The 16,724-nt window shown below is 40.0% G+C and overlaps 1 protein-coding gene across 1 annotated transcript in view; it reads left to right on the forward strand.

The window, feature by feature from the left end:
* CUL5 (cullin 5) overlaps nucleotides 1–16,724 on the forward strand; it is a 78,025-nt gene that overhangs the window by 39,005 nt on the left and 22,296 nt on the right. Inside the window, exons 4-9 of the mRNA XM_073338875.1 lie at nucleotides 2,815–2,991; nucleotides 5,663–5,804; nucleotides 6,313–6,458; nucleotides 8,163–8,243; nucleotides 9,837–9,930; nucleotides 13,573–13,703. Of these exons, the coding sequence (XP_073194976.1) occupies nucleotides 2,815–2,991; nucleotides 5,663–5,804; nucleotides 6,313–6,458; nucleotides 8,163–8,243; nucleotides 9,837–9,930; nucleotides 13,573–13,703 (771 nt within the window). The remainder of the gene's footprint in view (nucleotides 1–2,814; nucleotides 2,992–5,662; nucleotides 5,805–6,312; nucleotides 6,459–8,162; nucleotides 8,244–9,836; nucleotides 9,931–13,572; nucleotides 13,704–16,724) is intronic.

Raw genomic sequence — 16,724 nt, forward strand, 5'->3', positions numbered from 1 at the left:
AATAGGGGCGGGGAGGGGGCAGAGTTGGGGTGGGGACTTGGGGGAAGGAGTTTGAATGGGGACAGGGAAGGGGTGGGAAGAGGCGGAGCAGGGTGGAGTGGGGGCGTAGCCCAGTGCAGGGGCAGGCTTTAACAGAAGTAAATCTAGCTAAGTGCGTGTTTTGTCCTTTGAGTGAGGTGCATTACTGAGTGTGTATATTTTATTAAAACCGCCTGGAAATGACTTCGTCGAAAAAAAGAACACTCATGGAAGAAAAGAGAGTTTTCCAAGACAAATGGGAGAATTTATATTTTTTCCACAGAGGTAAAAGATAAAATTCAATGCCTTATTTGTCAGCAAACGATTGCTGTTCCCAAGGAGTATAATGTGCGTCAGCACTACGACACGATGCACCGTGAAAACTATGATGCATTCACCGGAAAAATCCGAGAGGAAAAAGTTCAGCAACTTAAAGCAGTATTTGCCAAGCAAAGAAATTTCTTTTCGGGGATTAATAAGACTAGCGAAGATTCAGTAAGAGTAAGTTTTGTGGTAAGCGAAATGATAGCTAAATCATTGCAACCTTTTACAGAAGGCCTATTCGTAAAAGAATGTCTTATGAAGGCCAGCGAAATTTTATATCCTGATAGGAAGAAAGTTTTTGAAGGCATAAGCTTGTCTGCCAGTACAGTTGCCTGCAGGATAACGGATATAGCAGATAATGTGCAAAAACAATGGATTCAAATGGCAAAAGACTTCGAAGCATTTTCAATTGCTCTTGATGAGAGTACAGATGTATCAGATACCTCACAGAGTGCAGTGTTCAATAGAGGTGTGGAATTCAATTGGAATATATCTGAAGAATTGCTAGACTTAATGCCACTGAAGGGTACCACAATGGGACGTGACATATTTCAAGGACTGGAAGAGTGCATTGAAAAAGTGGCGCTGCCATGGAACAAACTCGTATCTTTGGCTACGGATGGTGCGCCATCAATGTGCTCTGAAAACGTTGGCGTGGTTGGATTATTGAAGACCAAACGGAGCAGCCTCAATATACCAGGAATTAGCTTCACCAGTATACATTGTATTTTGTACCAAGAAGCCCTGTGTAGTAAAAGTCTACAAATGAAGGAAGTTATGGATGTAGTTGTTAAAACTGTTAATTTTATACGTGCACGAGGGCTCAATCACAGACAGTTCACTTCTTTTCTAGCAAGTATGGACAGTGAATATGGGGAACTTCTGTATCACACTCAAGTTAGATGGCTGAGTTGTGGAAATGTTTTGAAGCGTTTTTTTTCCACTTAGTGGAGATTGATTCCTTCATGAAAACGAAAAACAAGGAGGTTCCACAGCTTGCTGATTCCACTTTCATCTGCAACCTTGCTTTTCTAACAGATGTAACTGATCTCCTGAATGCGCTGAACTTGAAGCTTCTGGGTAGAAAACAGGTGATAACACAGATGTATGACAGTGTTAAGTCATTCAAAGTCAAGCTTACTTTGTGGGGGAAACAACTGACTGCTAACAATTTGGTCCATTTCTCGACTCTGAATTCCTTAGGAAAAGTTGAACCCAAATCCTTGAAAGAATATGCAAATACTTCTAACTTACACAAACAGTTTGATGTGCAGTTTAAAGATTTCAAGGCACTTGAACCACATTTTCAACTTTTTTCCACACTATTTGCTGTTGAAATTGACAATGTTGCAGAGGAAATGCAGATGGAATTAGTAAAGCTTCAGTGTGATACCATTTTGAAGCAGAAGTATACAGATGTTGGAATTCCAGAATTCTACAGGTTTCTTCCACAAGAAAGATTTCCCATGTTATTCTCTGCTTCCACAAAGATAATGGCAATGTTTGGAAGTACATATATATGTGAACAGTTTTTCTCTTCCATGAAGATTAACAAATCTGTGTTAAGGTCAAGGCTCACTGATGAAAGTTTGAAAGCAACACTGAGATTGGTTTTGTCTCAGGATATCAAACCTAATATTGATGCTCTGGTTGATGCAAAACGTTGCCAGCTAAGTGGCCAAAAATGAAATGGCTGTCAAAATTAGCCCTGACTTTTCACATCACAGTTAAAGAAGTTAATAAAAAAAGTTAATAAATTAACTTTTAATAGCATACTATATTTTAATACTACTATATTACTCTGCATTTTTTTCTGCCTACCTCCAGGCGCTTCCTGCTGCCAAAGAGCTGCTGGCGGCGCTTAGTGCTTTCCAGGAGGGAGGGGGGAGGAGCGGGGAGCCACATGCTCAGGGGAGAAGATTGGAGAAGAGGAGGGGCAGGGCAGGGCCTCATGGAAGGGGTGGAGTGGGAGCAGGCCCGGGGGAAGCAAGAGGGTGGCGGCCCTCAAGCCAATGCACTAGTCCTCATGTGGCCCTCGTGATCATTTGAGTTTGAGACCCCTGGTCTAGCCCATTATGCCCAAATTGATTGTCCTAGTGCAGCATAAATGTTAAAAGTTCAGGTGTCTAAAGCCAGATCAGTAGATCGCACTGAATTCGACTTTCTACTGCATGTAAGGTAGAAAATAGTCCTTGTGAAACTTTCCTGTGTAGACTGGCTATACTGATATGTCCCCCATGTGGACATTTATTCTGGTGTAAGAATAAATAAAACCAAGAAAAGCCAAACCTCTTCACAGGCAACATAACCTAACCCAAAAAAGCCATTCTTATACCAGAGTGGTTACATGGGGGATTATATCATTTTAAATTCAAATCTTAGGTTATAACAAAAATACTTGTACCATGTAGATAAAGCCATATGTTGTTTATGTAAAAACTTATTTACAAATGAGCTGCTCTTTTCTTTCAGAGAGTACTGAGTCATCAAGATGATACAGCTTTACTAAAAGCATACATAGTAGAATGGCGTAAATTCTTTACACAGTGTGATATCTTGCCCAAACCATTTTGTCAACTAGAAATTACTTTAATGGGTAAGCAGGGCAGCAACAAGAAATCCAATGTAGAAGACAGTATTGTTCGAAAGGTAAGTGACACTTTCTGATCAGAGTTTTGTAACAGAACATAAAAGATTTAGTGTTTTATAGTATTGATGCATTCCACAGCTGAAAGATGAAATTGCACTAACCTCACAGTATTGGAGGAGTATCACTTTGCTTAAATCACCTTGCAACTTTTACTCCTCTTCCCATAATTTTCCTCTGCCACTTACCGAATATTGCCCTAACTCTGACAATTTCCTTCCTCTGTTCAGAGCAGCTCCCTGTGTTTTAAAATAGTTGTAGATCTCTGTAAAACAATTTATTTAACAAAAAATACTTCTGATCTTGCTCCCTTTGCAGTCTGAGATACAGGAGGTCAATGAGCTTACATTTACTGGACCATTAAGGAGTAGTAATGACATGTTACAGATGAAGCTCTAGTCAGTACTTAGCAAGAAGCCGGACAGCTGTAACTAAGGGCACTTAAAGGGGCTATTCAAGGGCAATCCCTCGTGCTCCATGTAGAACACTTCCCCACCCTTTGGGAAGGAATGGAATTTATACTTTTAAATAGCATGGAATTTGCTGTGACAATCAGATACAAAAACTGCACAGAATTACAAAAGGGAGCTTTTTTTGTTGCTCAAGATAATGCTGATCATGTTTTCTAAGCATCTATTAACTTGTTTCCCTGGAATTCCTATTGATTTTTTTAATGCAATTTAAAAAGTGTGCTGAGGTAAAGAGCTAAAAATATTGAAAAACAGTCTTTGCTGAAAAGAAACACATCTTCCTCATCTCCATTACTGATAAATCTCTGAGCCAATATTATTGTTACTTTGAAAATTGTAAGTTGGAAGACTGCTTTTTGGAATGCTTGAATTATGATCATGCATTTTAGAGCTCTAAAAAATGAACCATTTTGTTTTGAGTAGCAGCCCAAAAATTTCACTATCCTGTGGCTTTTAAATTAAATTTTGTTTGGACATGTTTTGCTAAAGTCTCAGATAAGTGGTATACCTACTGTATATCTTACTGTTATTATAAATCCTTTAGAGTTGGTTGTTAAGACAGTGTGATGAGCTCACGTTGAGAATCCCTAGCTTTGCTGGCTTCCAGGTGTTAAAAAATGAGTATTTATTCATTTTGAGTGTGAGATTCCTCTCCAGTTCCAAGAGGTGACCGTCACAGTGTCATGGTAAAGTTCACAAGTTGTTCTTGAATAAATTCTTCTACATCAAAATACAAAGTTAAGTATTTCACCTACCTACTCTGAAGTGAAATTTTAAAAGAAAAGCAACTGTAATGTATACATTTACTCTCTATTTTGACACCTTCATTTTAAATTTCCTTTTAAATATGAAAGGAGAGCTAAACAAAAGAAACACAACTTAAGAAAATTCTTTATTTTAATGACACTCAAAAATTAGCTGCTGTCTTCTGAGCATTAATTCAGTTCCAACATGTCCGAGTCTAGCATGTTTAAGAACACTGACGTTAAATCAGGGCAGAGTGTGGTTTCATGGAGAGGCTCAGGATAAAGGGTGTCTTACGTTCCTTAACTTTTCCAAACACTCATCTGCATTTCATTAGATACCCACTATAATAAATTATATGATGCACAGAAGTGGAAATTTTTATCTTTACTAAACTTGTCAAAAAAACTAGGCTCCTAGAAATCACTATTGGAATCACTGAAAGATAAGACTGTTCACAATCATCCTTCAGAAACAAAGTTAATTCAATACATTTTACACTGATGACAGTGAAAAACAAAACTGGACTCTCAAGTAAGTAGTTGGTGCACTTAAAAGCTTGAGACCATAGCAATTAATATAAAGCACAGAGATACTAGACATTAACAAAGTCAGAGCTTAAAATATGATACTTTAGGTATTCTGTGTGGCAGAAAGAGGAGAACCAGGATTTATAAGGAAAGGTTATTACAGACATTTTAACTTTAAAATGACCAATATGTCATTTACATACATGCTTCTTAGTTGTAGAATTTTTGAATGGCTGGCAGTGCTTGGCTCTGTATAAATGTGGCTTCCACCAGGGAGCTTTCAGTGTTGTTCAGATGCAACACATTGGTCTGACTTTGAGGTGTGTTACCAAAATCTTAAGAGGTCTTGGTGCTTACCAGAACCAGCTGAAGAGACAGTCATCCAATAAAAGTAATGAGACCCTTATCTAGCAGTAACTCTTTTTAAATGGGGACTACAGCATTGACTGAAACTGCTAATTGCAATATCTGTGTAACTCACTGATTATTTTTACGTTGTACTCACAGAAACAAGTGATCACATGGCATTGGATGCTAATAGCTTAATCTGTTATGAAAATCTAAGGCAATCCAACAATTATTTACTTTTTTTACATACCCTTTGCTCACTTACTAATGGCTATTTTATCTTAATTTTTCTACGTAAGCCTTTGAGTCTGCCAGCTGCTGGACCACTATTTGATATTAGCTCTAAAGTTAACTGCTTTGTATTGGGAGACCTGTTACGTCCTTTAGTATGTCAGTGTGCACTTAGGGAACTTCTGGTGCACATCAGCAGGGTTCACATAGACAATTAGTGCATGGCATGGTTGAGTTCTCCAGATTTACGCCCCAGCTTGCTGTGCAGTAAGTGCTCATGTAGACATGCCCTTAATTTGAAGTTCTGCCCATCCCTTTCTCACTGACTTTTTTTCTTCCTTGTTATTTAGCTCATGCTAGATACTTGGAATGAGTCCATATTTTCAAATATAAAGAATCGACTTCAGGACAGTGCAATGAAGCTGGTCCATGCTGAAAGACTAGGAGAAGCTTTTGACTCTCAACTTGTTATTGGAGTTAGAGAATCATATGGTATGTCTTATACAGTGTGATCTCAGCTGCATGTTCCTTTCTAGTTCACAGACTTTCATAACATGCCTTCAACTAGATGTTGACAAAGGAGGTATGGTTGGAATGATCATTATAATGTTTTTGTATTGATTATCAGTGGGGTAAATGCACTTGCCAATGGCAAGTAATAAACTTTTCACTGGCAGATGGGTCTGCTCACCAATTTCTGCAAAATTGAAACGTACATTTTAAAAATAATAGTTTTATCCCTTAACGTTGCAAAGAGACCCTTCTGAATATGACACCTGGCAGTGTAGTCCCAGTCCTAGAGGTTGGGCTCCAGCCTGAGCCTAAAAGTCTACATAGCAATGTAGAATTGACTGGCATGGGTCAGCTGCAGGTTTTTCTTTGCTGTGTAGACATACCTCAGTATCTTCAAAAGAAAAATTTTGCAGGAGAAATAATTGTTTTTTAGTCGCGTTCAAAGCGCTGAAAACTAGAATAAGATCTAAGTTTTTTCTCTTTACAGTTAACCTTTGTTCTAATCCTGAAGATAAACTTCAGATTTATCGGGATAACTTTGAGAAGGCATATTTGGATTCAACAGAGAGATTTTATAGAACACAAGCCCCTTCTTATTTACAACAAAATGGAGTACAGAATTATATGAAATATGTAAGTATAAAGTAGGGCTGTCAAGCGACTAAAAAAATTAATCGTGATTAATCACGTAATTAAACAATAATAAAATACCATTTATTTAAATATTTTTGGGTGTTTTCTGCATTTTCAAATATATTCATTTCAATTACAACAAAGTGTACAGTGCTCACTTTATATTTATTCTTATTACAAATATTTGCACTGTAAAAAACAAAAGAAATAGTATTTTTCAATTCAGCTAATACAAGTACTATAGTGCAATCTCTTTATCATGAAAGTTGAACTTACAAATGTAGAATTATGTGCAAAAAGATAACTGCATTCAAAAACAAAACCATGTAAAACTTTAGCGCCTACAAGCCCACTGAGTCCTATTTCTTGTTCTGCCAATCGCCCAGACAAACAAGTTTCCTTTATATTTAAAGGAGATAATGCTACCCGCTTCTTTTGCACAATGCTATCTGAAAATGAGAACAGGTGTTCTCATGGCACTGTTGTCGTCAGTGTCACAAGATATTTATGTGCCAAATGTGCTAACGAGTCATATGTCCCTTCATGCTTCAACCACTATTCCAGAGGACATTCGTCCATGCTGATGACAGGTTCTGTTCGATAACAATCCAAAGCAGAGCAGACAGATGCATGTTCATTTTCATCATCTGAGTCAGAAGCCACCAGCAGAAGGTTGATTTTCTTTTTTGGTTGTTCGGGTTTTGTAGTTTCCACATCTGTGTGTTGCTCTTTTAAGACTTCTGTAAGCATGCTCCACACCTCACCCTTCTCAGATTTTTGACGGCACTTCAGATTCTTAAACCTTGGATCGAGTGCTGTAGTTATTTTTAGAAATCTCACATAGGTACCTTCTTTGCATTTTGTCAGATCTGCTGTTAAATGTTATTAAAACGAACATGTGCTGGGTCATCATCTGAGACTGCTATAACATGAAATATATGGCATAATGCAGGTAAAACAGAACAGGAGACATACAATTCTTCCCCAAGGAGTTCAGTCACAAATTTAATTCACGCATTATTTTTTTAAATGAGCATCATCAACATGGAAGCATGTCCTCTGGAATGGTGGCCGAAGCATGAAGGGGCATACAAATGTTTAGCATATCTGGCACGTAAATACCTTGCAACGCTGGCTACAAAAGTGCCAAGCGAATGCCTGTTCTCACTTTCATGCGAGCTTGTAAGAACAGGCAGCAGTATCTCCCATCAATGTAAACAAACTTGTTTGTCTTAGCGATTGGCTGAACAAGAAGTAGGACTGAATGGACTTGTAGGCTCTAAAGGTTTGTATTGTTTTGTTTTTGAGTTAAGTAACAAAAGAAACCTACATTTGTAAGTTGCACTTTCACAATAAAGAGATTGCACAACAGTAGGAGGTGAACTGAAAAATACTGTTTCTTTTGTTTATCGTTTTTACCATGCAAATATTTGTAATAAATATAAAGTGAGCACTGTACACTTAGTATTCTGCATTGTAATAGAAATCAATATATTTGAAAATGTAGAAAAACATCAAAAATATTTAATAAATTTCAATTGGTATTCTATTGTTTAACAGTGCGATTAATAATGATTAATTTTTTTGAATTAATCGTGTGAGTTAACTGCGATTAATCAACAGCCCTAGTATAATGTGATAACATGTGATAACTGTTCTGTTGTTGTTAGTACTTAAAATGATTGCTGTTCTGCTTCTGCACAGGCAGATGCTAAATTAAAGGAAGAAGAGAAAAGAGCATTAAGGTATCTAGAGACAAGGCGCGAATGTAACTCTGTAGAAGCGGTAAGTTTAAAAACTTAGTTGTATATTTAGTAAAATCATGTGCAGTATTTCAGTAGTAGTAAAGGTTTCTGATGTCAGTTTTGATCATAATTTGTCTTGCATTATTTTATTCTGACTGTAATTGCAGTCAGAAGATCTGACCTGCTAGAAGCCTTATTTTTTTTTAAATCCACTATTAGTTTTACTTATTTAAAAAAAATTAAAAAAAAAAAATCCGTAGGCCCTACTTCAAAGGTCTCCAAAATGTGGGGTGTGCCCCCCTAGGGGGGCGTGGAGAAACATTCTGGAGGGCATTGTGTGCCTGGGCCAGCCCCCACAGAGGGCTGGGGGAGAGCGCGACCCAGCTCTGCTTCTGGCCCTCACCCCACCTGCCAGCCGGCCCCACACCTCAGCCAAGACTCCTCTCCCAGCCCCACTCCGAGCTGTGGCCACAGTCTCAGTCTCCGTACCCCTGTCTGTGGCCCCCCACCCAGAGCCACGGCCTCACTCCCAGCCCTGGAGTGGGGGGGCGTGGACAAAGGTAAGGGGGAGCGTGAAGTAAAAAGTTTGAGGACCACTGCCCTACTTTGTAGTTTGGAATCTTACTAAACATTCTGTGGAAAATACAGTAAAAGGACATAGTTTTTAACTTCTAACCCTCCTGTTTTAGATTCAGTACGGATTGGGTTTGCCTTTTTTTAAATGTAAGCTAGTACAATTTATGTGGATTAGAGTGACTTGGGAAGTAGGTAGGCAATCATAGGAGGTAAAAGGTTATTCAGTGCCATTTTACAATATCTGGAAAAGTTCACTGTTTATCACATGAAAATCCCCAAACACTTCACAACTGATAAAATGACTAAATTTCCTCCCTCCATAACTGAAATGTAACCATCTCTGGTGTGAAGTACATCAACAGTTTACCAATGCTCACCAAACAGCCTAAGAAGGAAAGTGAAAAAATACTTTAAGTGCAGCAAGAAGCAATTTGTAATTGCCTGTGCTGAAATTTGTTCAGCACACAAGGCTATTTTAAACAAACGTCCTAGAATCTGTGGTGCTCAGGATTTGTTTGGTTGCATTCTGCATTACATCATAAGTGGGGCATCCCTTGCTAAGGTGAATGGTAAGCAGTATATAAAATTGTCTCATCTGCCAATCCCTTGAGTGTAGAAGTAATTTCTGTGCTAGAATTGTCATTAGGCCCTTGTTCAAAGCAAACTAAGTCAGGTCAGGTAGGGTACACTGGAGTGAGAACTATTCTTGGCTGATGGAAGTGTACTTGGAAACTAAGCAGGGTAGTTACTGTTCCAGAACTGATACTCCCTTGTGAGGAAGAGGCCACAGAAATATTAAACTATTTTATGAGAGAAACTACTATATTTCCCATTTTACATGCTTTAAAGAAAAACATCTATGAACTGAAGTATAGACTTTGTTTCATAGTGTCATAACTTCTGCATTAAGTACAGCCTATGAGCATGAAACATTTTACTGAGCTGTAGTGCATGAGGAAAGGCTAGTATTTATATTGAACATGAACTTGAGAGAGACAGAACAAACTGGCGCTCAAAGGATTGTAATAAGCTAACTATATTTCTTAATACATTTCAGCTTATGGAGTGCTGTGTGAATGCTCTAGTGACATCATTTAAAGAAACTATTTTAGCTGAATGCCAAGGCATGATCAAACGAAATGAAACAGAAAGTAAGTGAAGCTTAAAAAATATTGCAGCATGATCTCACGGTCAGCTAGGTTTAAAAAACTAATTTGTTGATAAATGTATTTGATTACCATTTTGTGACTGAGGCAGCTACATGTTTCTTAGAATGAAAAATTTATTTCATATGGGGCCATTTCATTCCACAAAAAGCATATGTTGCTATGCACCATCGTAGGGTAATACATTTTTAAATGTGTTTATACTCTGTACCTTCAATACGCCCGTTTGACTGGCTGGATAACTCTTCTTTTCGTGAAAGGCCAGTTGTGGCTAAGGATTTTTTTACACCCATTTATTATCCTTTCTTTTGCAACAACCTGCTTTCTCCAATTTTAATCAACTTTGGGGCTCTTCTTCAGAGCATCCAACCTCTTGAACTTGAGTAATTTTAAAAATAAAAAGCCTCTCTCTGGGAGTCTCCCTCCTTCACCAAGATACTGCTTTTGAAGGCAGGGAAAGAGTTGGATGTTTTTAATTACTATTTCTGGTCCAGGACCAACATTTGGAAGAATGTACTGGTCGGTGAATAAAGTACCTCTGCATGTCTTTCACCTGTTTTCATAGCCAATATCTCAAGCCCTGAGAGAGCTAAAGATTAATGCTCTATGACCTTTAAAAGATGGTTTGAAGTGTTTGCTTCTAGAGATTTTGAGCGAGTGGTGTGATTCAAGTAGGAAAGATTTGTGAAGGTGCTGATCTGCTGGCCATTCAAGATAGCAGCTATTAAAATGTCAGAAATGAAGTAGGGAAATTGACAAAGAAAACCGGAAATCAGTGTAGCTATTTTTAAAAGCACAGGATCCTGCAACCAAATTGTTGAATTTTCATAACTGTATGAAGTTTTCATTTCTATACACATGAGAACTGGGGTTTCCAGCTTTCAGATAGTCTTAAGATCAAATATGTTCTGAAATGCCAGGTCTAGAAGTGAATGTTTGTTTTATACTACATCAGACTGATCCCTCTGTCTAGCAATACTTTATTGGTACTAGTCCAGGACTGAATATAGCAAAGTACCAAACCTTTTCACCAGAGGCAACATGTGTGTGTTGGGGCGGGAGGGGATGTGGGCTCAAGTCTCGTCTCTTCTCCCCCTCCCCCCTTTTGCTGCTTGGCTTGTACTGAGCATGCTTATGAGATTGAACATGCTCACTAGCGCTGCTGAAGCTGGCTGCCCTCACTACTGCCTCCTCCCAAATCAGCAGACACTGGTCATGTCTGCTTGTTACAGTATAGCTTTCAGTCCCCAAAGGAGTACAGAAGGTTTATTTGAACCCAAAGCTATAGAGGTACTTCAAATAAGATACTTTCCTTAGAAACTTTGCTATTTACTCACATGCATCTCTGTTCCTTTTTCCATGCTAGAGACACACAGTGGGTGAGGTCCAGTAAAAGATGTTATCTCACTCACTTTGTCTCTCTGATAGCCCCTGACCAACACGGCTACAACAGCATCTTTCCATTGCGTTCTTTATGCCCTCTCTTGAATTGATCTAGACGGCCACTACCATTTCTTTCAGATCCCTCTTCAAAACTCACCTCTGCCCTATTGACTATTAGAAATCAGCCACTTGATGGCTGGGTTAAGGAGGTAGATGGAAATAGCTGAATCTTAAATTAAAAGATACAACCACGCCTGTAACACATTCTTCCCCCTTTCATATTTCATTTGTCATTTTTTACTGTAAGCCGGGAGAGCGAATAGGCAGACTGAAGACCAAATCTGGACCTCCAGACACTTTTGAGTGGACTTTAAAGGTCAAATGGGCTGAAGCTGAGCTGGGGCTGGAGTCTTGCAGCGTGGTGCCCGCTCCCCAGCACAGTGCCGCCCCAGCAAGGGGTGGGTACTGGGCCAGGCTGTGTGGCGCAGTGTGTCCCGGGAAACTGCTTGTGCAGCCACAGCGCCATCCTCCACCGGCTGGCAGCAACTCAGGGGTGGGCCATGTGAGCGAACGAACCGGTGCTGACATTCAGGCTCAGTGAGTGGGGCAAGCAGGGAGCTGCCCCCCCCCGGCCCACCAGGTAAGCAGAGCTGCCAAGTGCCTCTTGGCCAGGCCACCTGCGCCACTGCAGGGCCTCAGAGCCTGGCCAGGAGCAGTGACAGAGCCAGGCCCCAACTCCCGGTGTTGGGGGAAGTCCGCAGGGACGTGCTGACTGACAGGCTGGTGTTGCGTCCCTCACTCAAGAGTGAGACTGCAGGTACCCCCTCCTGAGCCCCTCAAATAACCCCTCCCAGTACGTGTGTGCACACGGGCAGTATCCTCTTTTTTTGGGAACTTGAAATATGGTAACCCTAAGCTGGGTAGGGGATAATCGAGGGGGTAGGGGAGACGAGGTATAGGAGTTATATACTTATACATCGTTTTATTTGTCAAAAGTTGTTAATCTTTGTAAACTCAAAACAAATTAAAAACTTGAAACAGTTGTCTGAAAGTGTTCTAGTACTAATATTTGCAACTCTTTGACATTTTATCTATGTACTTTCTCAAAGTCTCAGATGTAATTTATTACATCTTTCCTGGAGGTTATTTTTAGGAAAAAAGTAGAGAGAGGTTGGAGATACATTTCTTACTCTCCTTGTGGATGCAGTGAGGAGGAAGAACTAGAGGGGATATTGATTCAGAAAAAAGGGGCTAAAGAATCCTTGGCTGCAGATGTTTTTTGGGACAAGCAGCAGGACCAAAACAATACAACCCTGCTTGTATATCCGTACCCAATCTTGCATCCCTGGTCAGCTTCACACCTACATGAATGTAGGCTTCTAATTCTGAGATCCATTGTTACTAGGAAAGTTGAGGTAACTGGAGAAAATGAGTGTGATTGAATGTCAGAAGGTGGGAGGAGGGGTTCTAGTTGTACCCCAAACTATTTCGTGAACAAGATGACACACAAATGGGATGTGGGCCGAGAACTGCTTATGATATGAGATACATTTACTTTGAACTTGGTTGCATATGTGTATGTACAAGTAATCTAGCAATAAGGAAAATAAATCAAACACTGATAGAAGGGGAGGATAATACATATATGTTGACTTCTTCCTGGTTGCCAGTGATTTTTTATTATAGTTTTTTTACTGGTGAATATAGAAAAGTTTTTATTCTCTAACATTCTACTAAGCATTTTTATGAACTTCTCAAAGAGAAGAATCCTTTCCTTGTGGAGTTCACATTTTGAAGAAGTTTCAGTAATATTAATATAAAGCCATTTGAGGGGATGTATCGTTAATGAGATAGCTTACTCTACTATTTTTTCGCAAAAAGAAAAGGAGTACTTGTGGCACCTTAGAGACTAACCAATTTATTAGAGCATAAGCTTTCGTGAGCTACAGCTCACTTCATCAGATGCATATCGTGGAAACTGCAGCATCTGATGAAGTGAGCTGTAGCTCACAAAAGCTTATGCTCTAATAAATTGGTTAGTCTCTAAGGTGCCACAAGTACTCCTTTTCTTTTTGCGAATACAGACTAACACGGCTGTTACTCTGAAATCTACTATTTTTTGTGACTTTTATGTCCCATTTGAGATATTAGTGTGAAAGAACATACACAATTTTTACTTAAAGCATTGTCTGATAGTTACATGTGGAGTGACTAGTGGTTTCATCAGTATTTTGTGTTTTTCAGAGTTGCATCTAATGTTTTCACTGATGGATAAAGTTCCTAATGGAATAGAGCCCATGTTAAAAGACTTGGAAGAGCATATTGTTAGTGCTGGACTAGCAGATATGGTAGCAGCTGCTGAAACTATTACTACTGTAAGTGTATGCTCTTGAGGGGAAAAAAAAATTTCAGTAGTCAGCAAGAGCCTCTTGCAAAGGAAAACAAAAAATGCCTCCTTCCCCCTCCTCCGCCCCCCATAGTGGGATTACTGTGTATGTTACATGTATGTGTAAAAATATATTTTTAAAATTTAATAGATATGTCAACAAACACTTTGACTTTCTCTTTGTTTGAGGAGATCAGAATTTAAAACAGCCCTAAAAGGAATTTTATGCAATTGTACCTGAATCTTCTTGCGTGTTTGAACTTTCATATGTTTTAATATATGGATCCAGTATTTGTAATTTAAAGAAAATGCGCAGATGATAAATTAAGAGGGAGCACATAGCAATCCCTATAATTAGATGTATTAGCAATTTAATTTTATAAATGACTTTTTCAATTGCTTACAACTTTTTGAACCTTCTACCTTTTGAGATTAAAATTTAGCATGCTTGTTCTGAACTCAGGAATGGTTGTTGTTTTTTCTGGACATTTCTCAAAAATGTTTGTTTTTCAAGAAAGGAGAAAATATATTTTTCGGTTAAAGATTTTTTTCATATCCTAGATGGTGGGGTTGTTTTTTAATAGCTGTAGCCACACGGGAGAGACGTGATAGACATATAATACTAGGTACCACATCCCTACCTCTGGTGCATAGATATCCCTCTTGTTAGTCCGGTGAAAACTGATTTAATTTGGCATTTATAAGGATTTTTAATACTCACTGTACACCTACACATTTTTAAGTAGGAAATTTCGTATCAAAGACTGCATTAAAAGAATGTAAAAATTGCAAGCCAAAGCACTGAAGTTAGGGAAATACAGTTAACGTTGCCTACTTGTGCCTTACCTATCCATGTGTATTATGACAGTCTCTAATTTCTGATGGTCTTTAATTACGTGATCACATATTCTTATTCTTCGAGGAGTGTCCCTGGGGGTGCTCCACTTTCGGTGTCTTGATGCCCTGCGCTTGTCATTGGAAACTTGTGGTAGCAGTGCCCGGTTGGGCCATGCACGCGCTGTCTCGTGCCGCTCCGGGCGGTTACATAGCGGTGCATGGCTAACAGTCCCTCAGTTCCTTCTCTACCGCCTTCGGCTTGAGTCGAAGTGATCAGCAGTGGCCCTCTCTTACCTTAGATAAGATTAGCTTTTAGATAGGTCATAGCTTATAATTGTTAGTATAAGCAGTAGTTCGATATTCTGCCCTTTATACTTATTTTATTTTACTTCTAAAAAAAAAATTTTTTTTTCTTCCTTATCTACCTTTATACCCCTCAATAGGAAGATAAGTTTATCCTCCCTAGGATTACTACCATCCCTTTTTGTTGGGGGATAGACTTTCTCAGGCATGCCCTGACCACTGGGCTTCAAATGTTGCCTGACTTGAAGACTGTCGGTCCCGGTTTCTGACAGTCACGCACAGTGCATCCGCTGCATGTACCAGCACCAGCCCGTCCATCAGTAACACCCATTACTCAGAAGTGCCCACGCTGTTGGAATCTGACAGCCAGGGCAAGAAAAGCTAGGGATCTCCAACTTAAATTCCTTATGATAGAGAAATCACTCAGGCTGGCCTCAAACCCCTACTCCAGGATACCTCCGGGCCAATGGTCGCCAGCGGCAGCCTCTGACAGAGGTTCTGCCCCAGCAGCGTCTATGAAGGAGATTTTACCTAAGAAGGCTACCAACAAGTAATCCCAGAATTCTCCGCACAGGGAATCTGCCAAGAAAAAGCAATCCCTGCCCCAAAAATGTACCCCAGTACTGATGGCACTGAATGCATCGTACCATGAGACCCTCCGGTACTGAGTCCTTAGAAAGTGAAAGACCCTATGAGGGCAAGCTGGAATGGAGGTTCGCAGAGCAAAGTGAAACCCTCCACCTCGGCACCCACAGAGCTGAAAAGAAGCTTGGCACCGACTGACATAGTGGCGCCACCTGTGGTGCCTATGTGGCACTGCTCGAGATCTTTGGCACCATTGGCTACAGTTCACACTCCTGGGCCATCAGCAACGCCGTCCTCGGTACCAAAGCTAACGGTTCTGCAAAAGTTCATGAGACATGTGGATCTATTAGTCTCCTCTACACCAGAGTCCCAGATCGGTACCGAGCCATTTGAATACTCCACCTAGATCAGCTCTACCTCTGTCTAGTGATGATGAAGACGAGGATGAAGTCACACATACTCCTTGTCACTCCTTACCCAAACCTGGACTGTCTCATCTATCAGTACACCACTCATCTGCAGAGTTATGTGCCTGGTATGTGCACTGCCCCCCATGCTATTCCTACCTAACTGGCCCTACTGGGATCCGTCAGCAATATATAGGGCCCAACACTGCAGGTCTCCTAACCCACCAAGCTTGAGAACCGCACAGTCCCCATTGCCAACTGTCCCAGCACCCTCAGAAACACAAGAGGAAGTGACTGAGGAAACCGAGGACATATCTGACCAGGAAACCTCGCCACCTGCACACCTCTCATCTTTGTCATCGGATGAAACCATAATGCCACCACCTCCAAGCTCTGGGATGATTTCAAGGCCTTTCAGGACCTTTTCAAAAGGGTGGCAGAATCCTTAGATATTTCATTAGAACAGATTACCTGAATCTCAACAGAAGTTACTGGACATACTCCAGTCATCCCCATCAGCAAAGATAACATTACCGATCAACGATGCTGTTATGGAGCCTGCAAAATACATCTGGCAGACACCTGTCACGGCATCATGCAAGAGATCGGACAAAAAATATTATTTGCCATCTAAAGGAGCTGAGTATTTACACACCCCACACCAAACTCAGTAGTGGTTGAGGCAGTAAATGAGAGGGGGAAAACAACGCCACTCCAGAACAACCCCATATGATAAAGACTGGAAAAGATTGGACCTCTTTGGCCGCAAGGCCTATTCCTCCACGACACTTCAGTTCCTCATAGCTAATTATGCAGCCCTACTGACAAAATGCACACACAATATCTTTTAAAAAATGTTATAATTCATTGATAGTCTG

Source organism: Lepidochelys kempii, chromosome 1, assembly GCF_965140265.1.
Source record: "Lepidochelys kempii isolate rLepKem1 chromosome 1, rLepKem1.hap2, whole genome shotgun sequence".
Lineage (NCBI taxonomy): Eukaryota > Metazoa > Chordata > Testudines > Cheloniidae > Lepidochelys > Lepidochelys kempii.